The sequence below is a fragment of a genome, unplaced genomic scaffold (genome assembly GCF_019419815.1).
Source record: "Pyrus x bretschneideri cultivar Hongxiangsu unplaced genomic scaffold, Pyrus_bretschneideri_v1 Contig24, whole genome shotgun sequence".
Lineage (NCBI taxonomy): Eukaryota > Viridiplantae > Streptophyta > Magnoliopsida > Rosales > Rosaceae > Pyrus > Pyrus x bretschneideri.
Window position 1 is genome coordinate 1088047 of NW_025999546.1, and position 15591 is coordinate 1103637.

Sequence of the window (15591 nt, forward strand, 5' to 3'; positions counted from 1 at the left end):
ATGGTGGTAATTGGAGAACAATTGCAAGATATTATGTGAAATAATATCTTGCAATTAACATGGCAATTATTCCTAAGGGATGAAGAGTTGATTGCTGCTTATAATCAAGTAATTCACTTCCAGAAGATCGCTGATAAGCTTGAACCCCAAGTGTTGAAACTCCAAGGTGTGTTGAAGATCAACGAAAGTCTTAAGAAGGAAGTGGATGAGTTGCAGCGCATCCGTGTTCGTCTACTCGGGGCTTTGCTTGTTCAGGATCAGGCTGATTTTAATTTAACTTTGTCTCTTGTGCTCTCGATCACAAAAATACCAAACGTTTTAGAGACGTCCACTCAGGTATGGTCGTCAATGCATATGCATTAGCACACCACCGAGTGCTTTAGAATATGGTTTTCAGTTTTGGGTGCTGCATGCATTAAAAGTTTGTGTGGTTTTGGTTATTGTTGTCGCTGAGCATGAGTGGTTTTCTGTAGCTGCTGAGATTTATATTGTAAGCAGAATTCATATAGCAGCTTTCATATACGGCACATGGTAGTCGGCAGTACTGCATTTAGAAAGAGAAAGTTATATTTTCTTCACTGTTTATTCAAAACTTATATGTTGCATGCTCTAGGTTTTAAAGTGAGTTGGCATAGAGTTTTTATTTGAGAAAAATCAATTTTGTGTCCATGTGTTTTCAAAGAGAATATTTTAGTTTTTAATCACTGATTTTTCATTGTGTTTCAATTGGAAATTAATTATGAAAATGTGCCTTGTGATTTTCGTAATTGGTTGATTTTAAAAAATTATTACATTTTGCATGATCGCGTTAGTATCTTGCAAAGTTCGAGGAGACAGTGATTGACGACTGCATTAGTGTCGTGCCACTTCCACTTGAAGGCTGAAGAGAGATCGGGTAGCAAAGCGTAGTGAAAAAATTGTCTACTAGTATGTGGGTCTAGTTGATGAGTTTTGTAAGTCTTTCTATACTCAATTCTCTTAATGTTTGTTTTGGGTTAAGAATCTGAAGATTTTCTCAGTGGTGAGTTTTACCCCGTTAAATCCTACATCATGTGTACACATGTTATTTGTCTTTTTAATTGCAAATGTGTAGGATAAACTTCCACTTATTTTCTTCTAGTGAACTCTACATTAGACATTCATCAACATATAGAGTCCACGACAGAGGACTTTGCAACTATATTATTCAGTGCATTGTTTAATTTGTAAAGCTCTCATTTATCCTAATAAGAAAATATAATCTGTACAAGACATTAAAAAAATGAAAGTGTCTTTCAACATTTTGGATGTCATGTATGGCCATATCCTTTATTTCCACCATCCTTATCAACCGGATGGGGAGATATGTCTTTATCTTACAAACCCATAATGTGGCAATCGTCTATTGGAAGGGTAAAGTATGTTTTGAAATCGTGGTAAATATTGATTGAGTAATGACGCCTCTAAAAGTAAAATTTGGTTATCTGAAAGAATCTCTTATAAAATAAAGTAACAAATAATCAACAAAAGTAACAGTACACAAAGTTGGACCTTTCCCAACGTTGAAATGAAATATGAAAGTAGACCAAGTTGCTATTATTCATCTACTCTTTTTTTTTTTTTTTGAACAAACGATATTATTTACACAGTTACACTAAGGAAAGGGAATGGGCTAAGCCTCACAATGGGCTAGCAATAATATGATTCAAATTCGCATTTAGCGAAAATCAAACTTAAGACCTCTCACTTACAAGTGAAGATGAATACTATTACACTGTAGTATTAAATGACATTATTCATCCACTTTTAAATAATGAATAATCAAGAAAAACATTGCACGGGGTCCCTCTCTCGTCATTGGAATTGTATCCTCTCCTGAGCCCAAGCTCAGGAACCTCCTAACCAACACACAACGGCCGTTGGATTTAGATCCAACAGCTATAATTATTACAACTTTTAAAAGGTCCCATGTTTATAGTCGTTGGATCAAAATTCAACAACCCTTGTGTTGGTCAGGAGGCTCACTCAGGAGAAGATCCAATTCCCTCGTCACTTACCACTAGTGGCCATCACTTCCCTGAGCAAAAGACATCTTTCCAATTGCTTGACCAAAACAAGCATTGCCTTGGTTGTCTGTCCATCAATAACAGGTCCACATCTCAACCCAAATATAATGACGTCAAAGGAGAGGGGAAAATGAGAAGGAAACTCCGGAGGGTAGAGAGAAGGAAAAGAAGAAAAGGAGAAAAGGAAAAGGAAAAAGTAGAAAAGGAAGGAGGAAAATGAGAGGAAATTTCGGAGAATAGAGAAAAGGAGAAGGGAAAATAAGAAAAGCAGAAAAGAAAGGAAAAGCAGAAAAGGAAAAGGGAAAAGTAGAAAAGGAAGGAGGAAAATGAGAGGAAATTTTGGAGAATAGAGAAAAGCAGAAAAGAAGGGAAAAGAAGAAAAGCAGAAAAGAAGGGAAAAGGGGAAGGGAGAAGCATAAAAACAAAAAATAAAAACAAATACAAAAACAAAAAATAAAAAAGGAAAATCGTCTTCATCATTATGTCTACTAACGGAAAAGAGCAAAATGCTCCCAACTTCCCCTGTTTCTTACATTGTAAATTGTATTTCGTATAATGAGAAATCAATATTCTTATCCTGTGAACGTAGACACAACTTGCCAAATCTCGTAACCATACGACAAATCTATAACTACATAACAATTCAATCAACCACTTTAAGTTCAACCATACATGTACCTAGATTCAAGTTTTTCTAAACTTTCCTTATGAAACTACCTGAACATTAAAAGTGCCACATTATTATACGGTTCTATCAAGTTTTAATTTTTGTCTAATTACCTCATCATCTTTAGGACAATCAATCTTGTAGTTGAATATATAAACCTTCGAGATGATGATATTGGAAACACTAGTTTGTGGGTTGATTGGTAGAAATGGTTCCAACAATTCAAGGACGAGAAATGAATATGGAGCAACGATCAAAGTGTGTTGTATTTTATCACAAAAAATCTTTGTGCAACTAGAAGTGCATTTTATCACAAAAAGGTGAGCAACGATCAAAATAATTGTGATTTAGAAAATCACATGTAACACAAGAAGTAAAATTTTCTTTTTCCTTTCATCTCTACAATTTGTAAAGCTCTCATTTATCCTAATAATAAAATATAATCTGTACAAGACATTAAAAAAATGAAAGTGTCTTTCAACATTTTGGATGTCATGTATGGCCATATCCTTTATTTCCACCATCCTTATCAACCGGATGGGGAGATATGTCTTTATCTTACAAATCCATAATGTGGCAATCGTCTATTGGAAGGATAAAGTATGTTTTGAAACCGTGGTAAATATTGATTGAGTAATGACGCCTTTAAAAGTAAAATTTGGTTATCTGAAAGAATCTCTTATAAAATAAAGTAACAAATAATCAACAAAAGTAACTGTACACAAGGTTGGACCTTTCCCAACCTTGAAATGAAATAGGAAAGTAGACCAAGTTGCTATTATTCATCTACTTTTTTTTTTTTAACAAACGATATTATTTACACAGTTACACTAAGGAAAGGGAATGGGCTAAGCCTCACAATGGGCTAGTAATAATATAGTTCAAATTCGCATTTAGCGAGAATCAAACTTAAGACCTCTCACTTACAAGTGAAGATGAATACTATTAGACTGTAGTATTAAATGACATTATTCATCCACTTTTAAATAATGAATAATCAAGAAAAACATTGCACGGGGTCCCTCTCTCGTCATTGGAATTGTATCCTCTCCTGAGCTTGGGCTCAGGAACCTCCTAACCAACACACAAAGGTCGTTGGATTTAGATCCAACAGCTATAATTATTACAACTTTTAAAAGGTCCCATGTTTGTAGTCGTTGGATCAAAATTCAACACCCCTTGTGTGTTGGTCAGGAGGCTCACTTAGGAGAGGATCCAATTCCCTCGTCACTTACCACTAGTGGCCATCACTTCCCTGAGCAAAAGACATCTTTCCAATTGCTTGACCAAAACAAGCATTGCCTTGGTTGTCTGTCCATTAATAACAGGTCCACATCTCAACCCAAATATAATGACGTCAAAGGAGAGGGGAAAATGAGAAGGAAACTCCGGAGGGTAGAGAGAAAGAAAAGAAGAAAAGGAGAAAAGGAAAAGGGAAAAGTAGAAAAGGAAGGAGGAAAATGAGAGGAAATTTCGGAGAATAGAGAAAAGGAGAAGGGAAAAGAAGAAAAGCAGAAAAGAAAAAGGGAAAAGTAGAAAAGGAAGGAGGAAAATGAGAGGAAATTTTGGAGAATAGAGAAAAGCAGAAAAGAAGGGAAAAGGGGAAGGAAGCTTAGGAGAGTAGAGGAAGAGAGGGAAAAGCATAAAAACAAAAAATAAAAAAGGAAAATCGTCTTCATCATTATGTCTACTAACGGAAAAGAGCAAAATGCTCCCAACTTCCCCTGTTTCTTACATTGTAAATTGTATTTCGTATAATGAGAAATCAATATTCTTATCCTGTGAACGTAGACACAACTTGCCAAATCTCGTAACCATATGACAAATCTATAACTACATAACAATTCAATCAACCACTTTAAGTTCAACCATACATGTACCTAGATTCAATTTTTTCTAAACTTTCCTTATGAAACTACCTGAACATTAAAAGTGCCACATTATTATACGGTTCTATCAAGTTTTAATTTTTGTCTAATTTCCTCATCATCTTTAGCACAATCAATCTTGTAGTTGAATATATAAACCTTCGAGATGGTGATATTGGAAACACTAGTTGATGGGTTGATTGGTAGAAATGGTTCCAACAATTCAAGGACTAGAAATAAATATGGAGCAACGATCAAAGTGTGTTGTATTTTATCATAAAAAATCTTTGTGCAACTAGAAGTGCATTTTATCACAAAAAGGTGAGCAACGATCAAAATAATCATGATTTAAAAAATCACATGTAACACAAGAAGTAAAATTTTCTTTTTCCTTTCATCTCTACAACTAGTGGCCGACCATGACTTAAAGAAACACTTTTTGGGTCAGTGCATTGGAACGACCCATTTTATAATTGTTTGTTAATTTTCTTGGAAGTAGATAAGAATGACCTAATTAAATATCTCCCCTGCACACAGACATTTGCATTGCACCTAACAAAGACCAGGTTTTTTGTTTGTCCACCGAACCTCATCAATGGCTCTTGTGAGAACAACTCAAGGAACATCCTCTAATTCCAACACTCGACTTAAAGTAATGAATTTAGGTTAATTTTTTTTTTCTTCTTAAAGTAACTTTTTTAAAAGAAAAAAATTATGTAAACTATCATAATTAACATTTTAACTTAAAAATATTTAGATTCTGACAAATATTGAAAAATCGCAAACCGACACCATGAAACTCGTTAAACATTATGAAAAAAAATATGAAACACATAAGAGAGATTTTTTTTTTAATTACTTTAGTCGTTAGATTTAAATTTGGACCGTTAATTTTTTTTTTTACTGTTGAATTTTATCAAATTAGATCTTAACCGTTGAATTTAATGAATTTATAAATATAAAACTAAATAAAATACACATATATAATGGTCCAGCCCCACTAATTCTGGGCTAAATCTGGCTTTTTTTTAGTTTTTAGCATTTAGTCTACACATTTAGCATGAATTAGGTTGGGTTTGGAAGGAGTAAAACCTAAAAAATAGCATTTAGCCCAGGTTGGATTTGGTTTTAGTAGCCGGCAAAAGAATTCAAAGGAATCTTCATTGAATTTATGTTTTATGTTTTTGCCTTAAACGATACGTAACATGCTTGGTTGTGTAGGACATGGACTAAATCCAATTAGCTTCCATATACCTGCCGGCCGCCGTACACAAGAAACAAAAAACTTGGTATTTAAAGGGTTGATGGACCATAATCCGTGTTATAAATCGTAAATTACTAGTTGGTGGGTTGACGATTGGTAGAAATGGCTCCAACATTTCAAGGACGAGAAATCAGTATAGAACAACTATCAAAGCGTGTTGTATTTTATCTCAAAAAAACCGAATGCAATTAGAAGTGTATTTTATCGCAAAAAAGCAAGCAACCATCAATATAAATTGTAATTTATAAAATCACATATAAAACAAGAAGTACTCTTTATTTTTTCTTTTCATCTCTACCACCAGTGGCCGACCATGACTTAAAGAAACGCTTTTTGGGTCAATGCTTGTGGCCATTCCTGGAAGTGGATAGGAATGACCCTATTAAATTTTTCCCCTGCACAGAGACATTTGCAATGCACCTAGCAAAGACTGTTTGTCCATCGATCCGCATCAATGGCTCTTGTGAGAACATCTCAAGGAACCTCCTCTGATTCCAACACTTTTCGGGGTTATCGCTACGACGTGTTCTTGAGCTTCAGAGGCGAAGACACTCGCAAGACTTTTACCGACCACCTCTACACAGCCTTGAACAACGCAGGATTTCTCACTTTCCGAGACGACAATGAACTTGAGAGAGGAGAAGATATAAAGCCAGGACTGCAGAAAGCGATCCAGCTGTCACGGACTTCTGTTGTCGTGTTTTCGAAAGATTACGCGTCATCCGGATGGTGCCTCGATGAGCTTGTGGTGATCCTTAAACACAAGAGGACTTCAACTGATCATGTAGTTTTACCAGTCTTCTACGATGTCGATCCGTCCCACTTGAGGAAGCAGACGGGAAGTATTGGAAAAGCATTTGCTGAACACCAGAGAACTCAGTCGTCGAAAAAGGTGAAGGGATGGAGAGAGGCACTTGCAGAGGTTGCAAATCTAGCAGGCATGGTCTTAGCTGATGGGTAACTTTCATTTTCTCCGTTTCTCTTCTCTTTCTTCGGTCAATTTGATAATATGATTTGTAGGTACTAGACTTAGCATCCGTCTCGTATTTTTTTTGTGTTCGTGTCGTTTTCTGACATACGTATTTTAATCGGATGTCATGTGTTGACACCGATTAAAGTAAACAGGTAATTTGACCCAATCCTGAATCGTACAATATTATCAAGTAATATCACCTGACCCGACCCACTCCCCATTACAAAGTATATATTTAAATCATTATTTATTCATCCAATACTTCGGTGAGGATTTGGATTCTTTTACGAGGCAATGGAGAGGATCATCCTGACCAACTATTGTGGACCGTTGGATGAAAATCTCACGGCTACAAACAGCGAGTTCCTTTAAAGTTATAATAATTATAACCGTTGGATTTTCATCCAACGATTCACGATGGTTGGTCAGGAGGATCCTCTTCATTGGCTAAAGAGAGGATCCAAATCCCTTCGGTGAGACATGATGTCACATCCCAACATTTACAACCTTCTTCTGAAGCTCACATTAATTCCAATTTAACTCATGTTATACTTACAAAAGTACTTGATTAGAACTCCAATAACTATATTACACTGCATAAACTTGCCTTTTTTTCTTAACATACGATAATGTGAAACTTCAAAAATATATAACAGTCACATCATGTAGAAAAATTTACAAACCAAAAGAAACAAATTTAGCAAAACTACCAATTAAGATGGTTTATTGCACATGACATGTTTGATTTATCTTTCATTTTGTTTCCAAATTCTTAGGTACGAGTCAAGGTTTATTGAAAAAATTGTTAAAGTGATTGAAGATAAGTTAAGTCGCGTGCCATTGAGTGTTGAACCAAAATTGATTGGAATCCATTCTCGAGTCAAAGACATCAATTTATGGTTACAAGACAGATCAACTGATGTTGGTATACTTCTTGTTTATGGGATGCCTGGAATGGGGAAGACAACAATTGCAAAACATGTTTACAATTCAAACTTTAGAAGCTTTGAAAGAAGTAGTTTCATTGAAAATATCAATAAAACAGCAGATCAACCAAATGGCTTAGTTCAAATACAAATGCAACTTCTTTATGATCTTTCGAACAGCAAAGAAGTGAAAATACATGGTGTTGGTGAGGGACTAAATAAGATTGAAAGAGTCATAAGCTCTAGAAGAGTTCTTCTTGTTCTTGATGATGTGGACCATATGGACCAATTAGATGCAGTACTAAAGATGAAAGATCGGTTTTATCCGGGAAGTAAGATACTTATAACAACCAGGCGTGCAAGGTTGCTAAAGGCACATCAAGTTACAAAGGTGCACGAAGTTGGAACTTTGTATTACGATGAGTCATTAGAGCTTTTCAGTTGGCATGCTTTTCGCCAAGACCATCCCCTTAGAGGTTACATGGAATATTCAAAAAAGGTTGTACACTATTGCGATGGACTTCCATTAGCTCTAAAAGTTTTGGGTTCATCTTTATCAGGGGAAAGTATTGATGTATGGGAAAGTACATTGGAGAAGCTAAAAGTTATCCCTAATGGTGAAATCATGAATAAACTAAGAATAAGCTATGACAGTTTACAAGATGACCATGATCGGAAATTATTCCTCCACATTGCTTGTTTCCTAATAGGAATGAACAAAAGCCACATTGTTAGAATACTCGATGGATGTGATTTCTATACAATTGTTGGCATTCAAAATCTCATTGATAGATGCTTGGTGACAATTGATGGATGCAACAAAGTGCAAATGCATGACATGATCCGTGACATGGGAAGAGAAATTGTTCGCCACGAATCAGAAGAGCCTGGAAAACGTAGTAGATTATGGCGCTATAAGGATTCTTTCGAAGTACTGAGGGAAAAGAATGTAAGAAACATGCATTTTATGTCTATATATGTATTTCTTATTGTGAAAATTATCCATACTAATGTTTCCGTTTTTTTCCTTTAGGGTACAAAAAAAATCCAAGGTCTTGTCCTGAATATGCTTATGCATCCTGCAAACAGTCCAATAAACACAACTGAGACAATCTTGGAAACCAATGCATTTGAAAGGATGAGCAAATTACAACTACTACATCTTAGTCATGTACAACTAGATGGATGTTATGCAGATTTGCCTACAGGATTAAGATGGTTGTGTTGGCTTCAATTTCCTTTGGATTCTATACCTATTGAGTTTCCTTTGGGGTGTCTAGTTGTTCTTGAAATGCAATACAGTAGCTTGAGACAAGTCTGGAAAGGAACAAAAGTATGTTACTCCACGCATTTCAATTCAGTTTTTTTTTTTTTTTTTTTTTTTTTGACCAATTGCATTTGTTAAAATTAACTCCTACACATTTTTTTTTCTTTCTTTGTTTTTATTTGTTTCCAGTTTCTTCCTTCGTTGAAGATCCTTGACGTCAGCCATTCCCATGCCCTTAGTGAAATCATTGACTTCTCACTTTGCCCCAAACTAGAGGAATTGATTCTTGTGGATTGCACCAGCCTGATTGATGTTCATGAATCCATTGGAAACCTGGAGAGACTCGTGTACTTGAATATGAGGGATTGCAAGAATCTTAGGATTCTTCCGAAGAACATGTGCATGCTTAAATCACTTGAAACGCTCATTTTATCTGGTTGCTCAAATCTTGATGAGTTTCCAGTGGAGATGATGAAGGAGATGGAGTCTCTAGAGGTTCTTGCAATAGATGGAATTCCATTAAGGCCAAAAACAAGTTCAACTATCTTGAGTTCTTTTCCATGCTCTTTGGTAAAGTTAAGCCTGCAGTGGTGCAATCTTTCTGATGATGTCTTTCCTACGGATTTAAGTAATCTATCCTACTTGCGAAGCCTACAGTTAGGTGGGAACCCAATTTGCAGTATGCCAGTTTTCATCAAAGGTTTGAGAAGGCTCGATTATCTATCTTTCCAGTATTGTAATAGGCTCGAATCGCTTGTGGGGTTGCCAAAAGTACACCGATTGACAAGTATAATAGGATGCATATCATTAAGAAAAATAAAATATCTTCCCCATGCGCAAGGGTCTAAATCGTGCAATCTGGGTGGCAACGACAATCTAGTTGAGTGGGAGCATAGATACAAGATAGAGCCTATTGATAGAGTTGATGTGGAAATAATCAAACTTTTGGGCTTGTGCAACTTGGAATCCATGCCAGCTGTTCGAATGTGTCAATCATTCGCAAACAGGGATCCAAAAGAGGTCCCGGTCCAGGTGCGCCTCTCTTTCTCTCTCTCTCTCATAAGTCTTAAATATATAATGGGAAAGAAATGACTGAGTAATGTTGTGATGATTATGGCAAATACATAGGGACTGTATCAAGATGGTATATTCAGCACATTTTTTGCTGGGAATGAGGTTCCAGGCCGGTTCAGTTATAAAAGTACCAAGTCCTCCATATCTTTTATAGTCCCTTCGCTACTTGCTAGTCACAAAATTCGAGGCTTGAACATCTTTGCTACCTATGCGAAGGCGGGGAATTATAATGGTATATGGTCCTCAAATGATCCAATACTACTGACTAATGTGAGTAACAAGAGCAAGGGTTTGAAGTGGATCTATAACCCAGATTTCGATGGAATTCCAGGAGAGGGAGAAGATATGATATGGTTGAGCCATTGGAAGATGGAGAACAAAACAATATTACAATGTGGAGATCAAGTGGTGGTTTCTGTAGTGGCCAGGCCAGTTAACTATATTATAAAGGAGTTTGGTGTCGAGCTTGTGCAAGAACACCAGAATAATATAATGATAAGTACCCAACACAACACCAAATCAGATCCTAATTATCCATATGTCATCGGTGGAGATTTGTCCAATTGGGAGCATATACCAGGAATATACTTCCTTGGTGTACCTGAAGAATGTGTTGAATACGCTATGAAAGTTCCGTGGGGTAATTTATATCGCCTCATCATGGACACTGATGAAGAAGACACAGGTATGCTATGTCGTTGTATTGCAACGAATTATACTCCATCCAAACACTTCCAAGTCCGTCTGTATTCAATTCAAAAACATAAATTTTTTGTTATTTGTATGTTTTTCAGACAAAGAAGAAGGGCAGGAGGATGAACCTGATTACACAATTGGAAGGACGAGGGATGCCAATAACAATTGCGGCCTCAAAGGCTGGAAGGTGCTCCTCACAGCTGCCGGCTTATTTTTCACGCTTGCCCTAGTATTTCGGTCCTCCATCTCCCAGAAAAAGAAGCAACAGTAGTCCACAAACGATCCATGAGTTTGTAATTTTACTTGACACAGACATCTTTGGATTCCCTCCTTGTTTTCAAGATGTTTTCTGCCTTTAAAAACTTCGGGTTCAAAGCTAAGCGCTTAACCACTTGAGATATAAAAGCCCCTAGCAATTAGATATCGAAGTTCAAATTTGTTCAACATCACCAAATATTGCATAGCTCAAATGTGTTCAACATCATCACATACTGAAATACATCTAGCATTAGAGATGCTATTTTGGCACCATGGAAAGCAAAAACATCCTATTTGCTTATAAATGTCAAAGTTACAGAGTTTAATTGTCATTTACAACAAAATCATGCCTCTTAAAGACTCGACTCCCATTGAAAAATTGTGTAAATAAATATAACAGATACAAGATTGAATAATATATCAAATAAATATAACACCAGACAATTTCTTAGCCTGAGATCTAATGAGTATACAGTTGGCTCAGCCTTGCATCGCTACGGAGCTGGTTTCCATCTTCAACCCGAATTATTAGGGTCAGGAAGCATAAGGAGGAACAGCTGTCTCTGAGGCAGATAATCAAATAGTGCAAAATTAGAATAAAAAAACAATAGAAGTTCAGGATTGATGAGGTTCCAAGCCCACTACAAGCTGCTGAGACAATGCAGTGTCATTGACTTCAAATAGTGCAAAATTAGAATAAAAAAACAATAGAAGTTCAGGATTGATGAGGCTCCAAGCCCACTCCAAGCTGCCGAGACAATGCAGTGATATTTAAAGTTGGTTAGATGAGTCCAAATTGTTTGAAAATCATTAACGAGGATACCAGGCATCACATGGGAGGATAAAATCATTAGGAATTTCAAAAGCCACAATTTTTAAATGCAATCTGATTGCATGTTCTTTGAACTACAGGAAATGCAATCATTCATGTATGAATTATGAGATGCCCAAAAGATGATGGGTCAATTGTCTGAAAAAATTCTTTCAGTAATGTCTGGTATAACTCAGAGTCATCCAAAAGTTCAGGGTCACCATCAGCTTGTGCACCAGCATCAGATTGTGTCACCTATCAAAGTGAAAGAATAAAATTACTCAATTTGTGCAAATAGAAATATAATTTTTACAACACATCAACAAGGTAATTAAAGCGGACCTCACAGGCTGCACATCGAAGTGGCAAACAAATCAAAATTTCAAATAAAAGATAGGATTAAAGCTAATGGTGCATGAAGAGTACTGCAACACTCACATCCCTCGCACACTGGTTGCATGATTTATCCTTATAGAAATAAAAGGCACAAATTCGTCAAGTCACATCGGGGCCATCCAAAAAGAAAATTGAAGCAAACACCACAAACAACCTAAAATTTGCTCAAACGTCATATCAAATTAATTACAAACAGCATCCATCCCAAACAATGAATTTGTACCTCATTTGGGAGTTAAAATGGCATATGGGAAAATTGTATTCCATGGTACATTTAATTCCAATGAATTTATAAATGGGTCCTCAGATTAGTATCGAATTATAGTTAACCACAATTATATGTAATCAGTACCTTTCCCTTTGCAGTGTTCTCCCCCACAGGAACCTGCACATCAATAACTCGTGTTTAAATTACTATATGTTTAAAACCAATCTTGTTATGATGTTAAAAATATGAAGCACAAATATATCTGAGCATGCGCGTGAGACCTTGGGAACTGTGAAATTTTCATTTTTTTGAATTTAGATATAAGAGTTAATGTCTTACGGTGCCAATTACAGCAACTGCTAATTTCCACATCTGCATCTGCCCAACCATTCTGCTTGGGTCTTTTATATAAGAAGTAACTTGTTCACTAATATTCTGCAATTGGAAAAAGAAAAATGAATTCCTAGTGATATCTGGCAAAGCATGGCACAAGTCAGTCATAGGGAAAGGCATGTTAACAAGTTCAATTATAGAACCAGACCTGATTAAAAGCATGCGGCTTGCTTTTAATATCAGCAGCGCCTGTGGTCACCTCCGTCTTCCTCTGCCATTTGTCTATCAATTTGTTTCTGAAAGTAGGTATTCTACAAGATACAACATGATAGGCCTTAGTTAGACCAAGTAACCCGTATGGAAATGCACATACTAATGAAAAGTTGAACATAGGAGAATAAATTCCTAAAATTCATGCAAGAAAAGTTATCGGAGCATGAAAGAATTTATACAGAACTACCCAAGAGTATACTTAAAGTAAACATACGGCAACATAGATTTTTACGCGTATAATGTACAAATGAATTTCATGGTTCTCTGCCGGCCCCTTTAGATAACAAACTAATTTAATTTCGTACCTAATGGAATTTAAAGGTCAGAAAGCTATCGTCTAGTATATTTCATATTGAACAGTTGAGACAAACTTAATAACATAATAGCCTGATGTATTAACTGATAAGAACTAAGTATTGAAATATAACAAAAGTTAAACACTAAGGTATTGAAATACAGCAATAATAGTAAGGTACTTGAATCCACCATTTACAAGAATTTTAAACAATACAACAACAACAAAGCCTTTTCCCACTAAGTGGGGTCGGCTATATGAATCCCGCGCTTGGTCCTGTGTCACTTCTTCTAACAAGAAGTTTAAACAATAAAACAAAAAAATTCCAAAGTTCTTGCTACTCCAAATGGATCGGCGAAGTATGGCATGAACAATAATGTTAAAAAAATATTTCAGTTTTATAGATGGGCTTCAATATAACGACAGCATATCTAGATAGTAGAATATGATTCTTCTTTTCAGAATATCCAAATTATGATCTGAGTACATCCACAGCAACTAAGAAATCCCTGACCAATCCTCATCACCATCACCATCACCATCAATGTTCTTAGATGACTGTGACTTCTTAGATTGTCCAGATTCACCTACAAAACAGGATATGTATTAGGAGAAGCAATACATGAACATATGCAGTATGAAGTTAATGAAAACACAAACAGTACACACTAGGACAGCCAATTAGACCATGGTAGCCCAAAAGCCTTTTTTTTTTGCTTAATCAGGCTAAGGCTTATATGAGATCAAGCGGGAAAGATTTGAGCTGACATCCTTGGCAGATTTGAAATCTGGCTTCATCTTGGCTATCCTCAGATCAGAAAACAAGACTCAACTGATTTACCTTCTATGCCAACATTATGCTTTTGACAACAACAACAATTACCTACCTCTAGAGTGGTTATTTAATTGATGTTTCCTTGAAAGTTGTAATCAAAATCACAAATTGTCTAATTTTTGTTGATCTACTTTGAGCTTCCCACCTAATACGCGTAAACCATCACATATTTGGACTGGCTTGTTTTCAATAACCTAATCATTAAAATTCTAAATAAGAAAAACTTCCAACTATTTCTAAAAAAGAACATTTCAGACTCCAGTTAATTTAGGCGGGACTGAGGAGATAAAAATGAGTATTTTCTTCCTTGACCAACCAAATAATGGAAGAGAAGGAATTTCTCCCCTTCTTTTTCCCCTCCTTGCAGACTACACAAGCCATTCAGAAAGGAAGAAATCTCATTGTGCATTGTCAACTCAATAGCAATCCACTTATTTAATTCCTCTTGTAACCATATCTTCTAAGGTCCAACCCAAATTATATGCAGTTTATTTAATAATGCAATCATCTTCCAAGAATAAGGTCCAAATATGTGACCCTTCCATCCTGGATGTCTATATTTCTATCGAATGGAACAATTTGCAATAACACTATGTTTGCTACTACTTAACATAAATACTTACACCAACAACAACAACAATAAAAGATTGGCACAGAAAGCATAGGTCCGTAAAACGCGTAGTACTTACCACATGCAATGAATGACACCCTCAGAAGCTGATGCTTCTAGGTTATCATATACGTAACCACAAACTTGGTTTCTTCAAGGAGAGTGAAGCGAAGTTCCTCCACGAAAGAGGGACGAGCGGAACAACTTCGGTATCGGTAAAGAAAGAAAGAAAAGGTAAGAAAAATACCTCATCCGAAACATATAGAAGCATACCAGCTACCCCCTAATTCGCTCTATCTCTCTCTCTCTCAGCCTCCATCCCCTAAACCCTCATCGAATGACAACAAATGCAAACATACCAGCTACCCCCTAATTCGCTCAAAACCGAGAGGACAAAATTGCCCTTCCCAATACATCATGCCCACCATCGGATTGTAATCTTCGGTGGGCAGAACTGTAATTAAATCGTTGAGAGCCTGACTGAGGGCCGGGCTTCTTACCGAAAATCAACAGAAGGCTCATGAAGAGAAAGAGGGAGCCCAAACCCCAGCCCAACACAGATTTGGTGGCAGCATTGTGTAAATAAAGCAAATCAAGGGGCAACAATTTAACTGTAGCTAAGCTACAGTCTAGACCCGGCAATTTCTTACACGACACGTAAACGACACGAAAATAACGGGTTTTGGGTCAATACGATAACTAATCGGATCATTATCGAGTCACACGATAATAACCCATTAATAACGAGTTCTTAACAAGTTTACACAAGAGTAACACGCGGGTAATCTGTTT

The 15591-nt window shown here is 36.3% G+C and overlaps 1 protein-coding gene and 1 pseudogene across 1 annotated transcript; one reads left to right on the forward strand and one right to left on the reverse strand.

Moving 5' to 3' along the window:
* Positions 1–6097: 6097 nt before the first annotated feature.
* LOC125478379 (disease resistance protein RUN1-like) lies at positions 6098–11208 on the forward strand. The gene is made up of 6 exons (XM_048586541.1): positions 6098–6801; positions 7594–8692; positions 8777–9076; positions 9200–10042; positions 10139–10769; positions 10879–11208. Exons 1-6 carry the CDS (start codon positions 6299–6301, stop codon positions 11049–11051), a joined length of 3549 nt encoding a protein of 1182 aa, XP_048442498.1. The 5' UTR covers positions 6098–6298; the 3' UTR covers positions 11052–11208.
* A 107-nt stretch (positions 11209–11315) lies between these two features.
* Positions 11316–15591, reverse strand: part of LOC125468204 — a 61601-nt pseudogene continuing 57325 nt past the window's right edge.

Bases quoted from the DNA above. Each gene is read 5' to 3' on its own strand.
- LOC125478379 (XM_048586541.1), top strand. From the start codon at position 6,299: ATGGCTCTTGTGAGAACATCTCAAGGAACCTCCTCTGATTCCAACACT. The intron at 6,802-7,593 runs GTAACTTTCATT...CCAAATTCTTAG, and splicing joins GGCATGGTCTTAGCTGATGG to GTACGAGTCAAGGTTTATTG. The intron at 10,043-10,138 runs GTGCGCCTCTCT...GCAAATACATAG, and splicing joins CAAAAGAGGTCCCGGTCCAG to GGACTGTATCAAGATGGTAT.